Source organism: Sinocyclocheilus anshuiensis, unplaced genomic scaffold (assembly GCF_001515605.1).
Source record: "Sinocyclocheilus anshuiensis isolate Anshui unplaced genomic scaffold, SAMN03320099.WGS_v1.1 scaffold1623, whole genome shotgun sequence".
NCBI lineage: Eukaryota > Metazoa > Chordata > Actinopteri > Cypriniformes > Cyprinidae > Sinocyclocheilus > Sinocyclocheilus anshuiensis.
Genome location: NW_015553403.1, coordinates 240,629 through 244,526, shown reverse-complemented (window position 1 = coordinate 244,526; position 3,898 = coordinate 240,629). Strand labels below are relative to the sequence as shown.

The following is a 3,898-nucleotide window of genomic DNA, read 5'->3' as shown; positions in this document are numbered from 1 at the left end:
ATATATATATATATATATATATATATATATAAAAGACTCAAAATATTAATAAATACTACAATACTATTTAAATAATACTTGGTCTTCTCGACTGTGTCCAACAACTAAAGTAAAAAAATTTCATAATTTTGCAATCTTTTTTTGATCTTTACAATGTGACACCCAATAAGTACCATAATTTGGACCATATTCATTTATTCATTCAGTCATTTTATACATTTGTTTATTGCTTTTTTTATCAGGGTCTATTTTGTATTTATAATGTGACCGATATGTTCAAGTGTAATTTATTCCTGTGATGCAAAGCTGAATTTTCAGCATCATTACTCCAGTCTTCAGTGTCACATGATCCCACATGATCTAATATGCTGATTTGGTGCTCAAGAAACATTTCTTATTATTATCAATGTTGAAAACAGTTGTGCTGCTTAATATTTTTGAGGAAATGCACATTTTTTCCAGATTCGTCAATGAATAGAATGTTCAAAAGAACAGCATTTATTTTCAATAGAATTTTTATATAACAGTATAAATATTTTTACTATCATGTTTGATCAATTTAATCTTTGCTTAATAAAAGTATTAATTTCTTTCAGAAAAAAAAGACCTCAAACGACTGAACTGTAATTTTCAGAATCAAGAACCTTCCTCAGACAACCTCTCGGCTCTTTATTAAAAACACAACCTTCTATTAACAGCAAAAATTGTGGGGTTTGTCACACTCTAGTTAACCCACTCTGCATTCTGTGGTTTGTTTTCCACCAGGGACCAGCAGTAGATGTGGTAATTAATGGAGCAGTCAAGCTAAAGGTTATTAGATTGCTCCGAGTCCGGGTGGGAAATGTGAGACGGGGAGCACGGAGGAAGGAGCGAGTAATTAACCAGGAGAGATTCTCCTTAGAGGTACTTCAGACATTATAAAGATGCTGAATGAAAACCACTGCATAGCCATGCATTGATTAAAGGTCATGATCTACAGTTCAACTGCATGTATCATTTTAACTTTTTAAAGGGAGCTCAAACGTGGGTTATAAAAAGATCTATGAAGCTCTGAAACTTACAACTAAATACATGATAAACATACGTTGTGCCCCTGATTTCAACCTTGTTTCTGGCCATAAATTATCATTCAAACCATTCTGAAGGACATCATCACCACACTGGACCTTTTGTTGACTTCAGCGTCCAATGACTTTTCTTTGTATAAAGCATTAGAGGCACAAATATTTTGCTGTCAAAATGATTAGATATGGAAAATTAATTTGACATTAAAATAGTTTTAATTTCATCAAATGTCAGTATCAGTGTTGTTATTGTTAACTAAAACTATTACAAATAAATGTAACTAATTGAAATAAAGCTGAAATAAAATAAAATGTAAATATTAGCTGAGACTTAAAAACCTAAATCAAAATGAGAAAAGCAGCAACTAATTGAAAACGTTGACGTACGTTTTCAATTAGTTTCAATTAGCTGCAAAAAGTACGTCTAACTGAAATCAAATTAAAGCTAAACAGAAATATTATAAAAATAAAACTAACAAAAGTGACAAAATTACCAAAAAAAAAAAAATATATATATATATATATATACACACAGCAATAAGTACCATAATTTGGACCATATTCATTTATTCATTCAGTCATTTTATACATTTGTTTATTGCTTTTTTTATCAGGGTCTATTTTGTATTTATAATGTGACCGTGTAAACTCACATGTTTGAAGTTACGGAACGGCACAAACTGTACGATGTCACGCAACACTGGTTCCCCTTTAGGTGAACGAAGGATTCCGTCATCACCGTCCAGCATCTCCATGTCAGTGAAATCTGCGTTTCCAACTCCCACGATGATGACAGACATGGGCAGGTGAGAGGCGTGGACGATGGCCTCTCTAGTGTCTGCCATATCTGTGATCACACCATCCGTCAGGATGAGCAGGATGAAGTATTGCTGCATCAAGGCAAGAAAAGAGAAACTTTAGAACAAGAGAAACTTTAGAGATGAAGAGTGATGGAATAGAAACACACTCACCATGGCCTCTTTGGTGTGCATTTCCTCTGAGGCAAAGTTGGCCACTTTCTGGATGATAGGGGCAATGTTTGTGGGACCGTACAACTGGATCTTAGGAAGGCAATTCTGGTAGGCCTCTACTACACCCTGGATACCTGCAAAGTTTAAAAAGGTAGATCTGGAGCTGTTTGAAGGTATAGACTACTCACTAATAAAATACCAGGGTCATTATTAACAACTAAAACTAAAATCAAAAAATACAAAAATAATAATAAAAACCAGAAAAAACTTGTTCATTACTTTAAATAAAACAAAATATAAATAAAACTTTTATAAATTATTTCATTTCAGATAGTTGCCAAGGCAACATTTCTCATTTTCGTTTAGTTTAAGCTGAAGAACTAAAGTAACCTAAAATAATTTAAAAACAAACTTAAACTTATTTATTTTATTTCAGATGCCAAAGCAACATTTATCATTTTAAGTGCAAGTACTAAATAAACTAAAATTAAAAATGACTGATAAACTGTTAAAAATGACACAACAAAATTAGTAAAATAAAAATAAAACTCTTTCAAAATGTTAACAAAACAATAATAGCATATCAATGATACTAAAATAATACTAAAATAATTGTATCTCTTATACTTAATCATTAATTTTATTTATTTCATGTATTTTTCTTTTTTTAATGCTTAACCCAGACAGCAACAAGTGTCGGCCCAGATCCGACCCGCATGGATTTCACGCGGGCGAGATGTGGGCCGGATCTGGGCCAACACTATGTTGCTGTCTGGGAGAGATTCTGCATGGGGTATGTAAACTTACGAGCATTATATTTAAAGGACTGGAATGAGTGTCAGTGAAGGCTCAATCTCTGCAATGAAGCAGTAATTCTGTTTACTGACTCGCTGAGCATGAATCTTAAGGTCAGCCTGTCTCTCCTCAGCACGTCTCCAACTGTTTTATTTAATTAACACCTGTGAGCTTGAACACGCACAAACAGATTCAAAGGTGAAAGCATGCCATGCTGCGTGGAAGCAGAATTAAGATGAGAAGCCTTTCAAAGCGGAGGTCAATGGATGTAATCGCTTCAGTGGCTTCCCCGCAAAGAGGAATCAAAGAGACACTCTGGACCTTAATAGACTCTTCAACTCTGACAGACATACTGCACTGTCTCTTTAAAGGATAAGTCATGCTGATGACATTAAAAAGCTTGAATTAACCTACTGCTGATGTCCTTTCATTATAACACCTTCCAAGTCTTCATGCATCGTCAGTCAAATTTGGCCAGTTCACACTGCTGCTGTGAGAATGTCTCACCATGTGCCCTTGTGTCTGCCTGTGATGTTAGCACTATGAATGAAAATTCATCACCTTCCGCAAATAGAAATCTGTAAACGTTGTTAGCTGTGATATCACATTGGGAGTTCCACCTAGGATTCATTGACTCTCATTGAGATGTGAACCGTCCCACAACTATATAAATTATATATATATATTCTATATAAATAAACATTTCTATTTCAAATAAATGCTGTTCTTTTGAACTTTTTATTCATCAAAGATTCCTGAACGAAATGTATTACAGTTTCCACAAAATATTAAGCAGCACAAATGTTTTAACTGTCATGACTGAGAATAAGAAATGTTTCTTGAGCAGCAAGTCAGCATATTAGAATTATTTCTGAAGGATCACGTGACACTAAGACTGGGATCATTTGCCATCGTAGAAATAAATTACATTTTAAAATATATTACAACAGAAAACATTATTTTAATTTGTAAATGTATTTCACAATATTATTGTTTTTTGCTCTATTTTGATCAAATAAATGAAGCCTTGATAAGCATAAGATGTACTGACCCAAAACTTTTCAATGC

At 33.5% G+C, this 3,898-nt stretch overlaps 1 protein-coding gene across 1 annotated transcript in view; it reads right to left on the bottom strand.

The window, feature by feature from the left end:
• The window catches only part of LOC107668284 (copine-4-like), a 46,987-nt gene that overhangs the window by 2,857 nt on the left and 40,232 nt on the right, over positions 1-3,898 (bottom strand). The window contains exons 14-15 of the mRNA XM_016460104.1: positions 2,036-2,169; positions 1,718-1,954 (exon numbers count right to left, since the gene is read on the bottom strand). Coding sequence (XP_016315590.1) covers positions 1,718-1,954; positions 2,036-2,169 — 371 coding nt within the window. The remainder of the gene's footprint in view (positions 1-1,717; positions 1,955-2,035; positions 2,170-3,898) is intronic.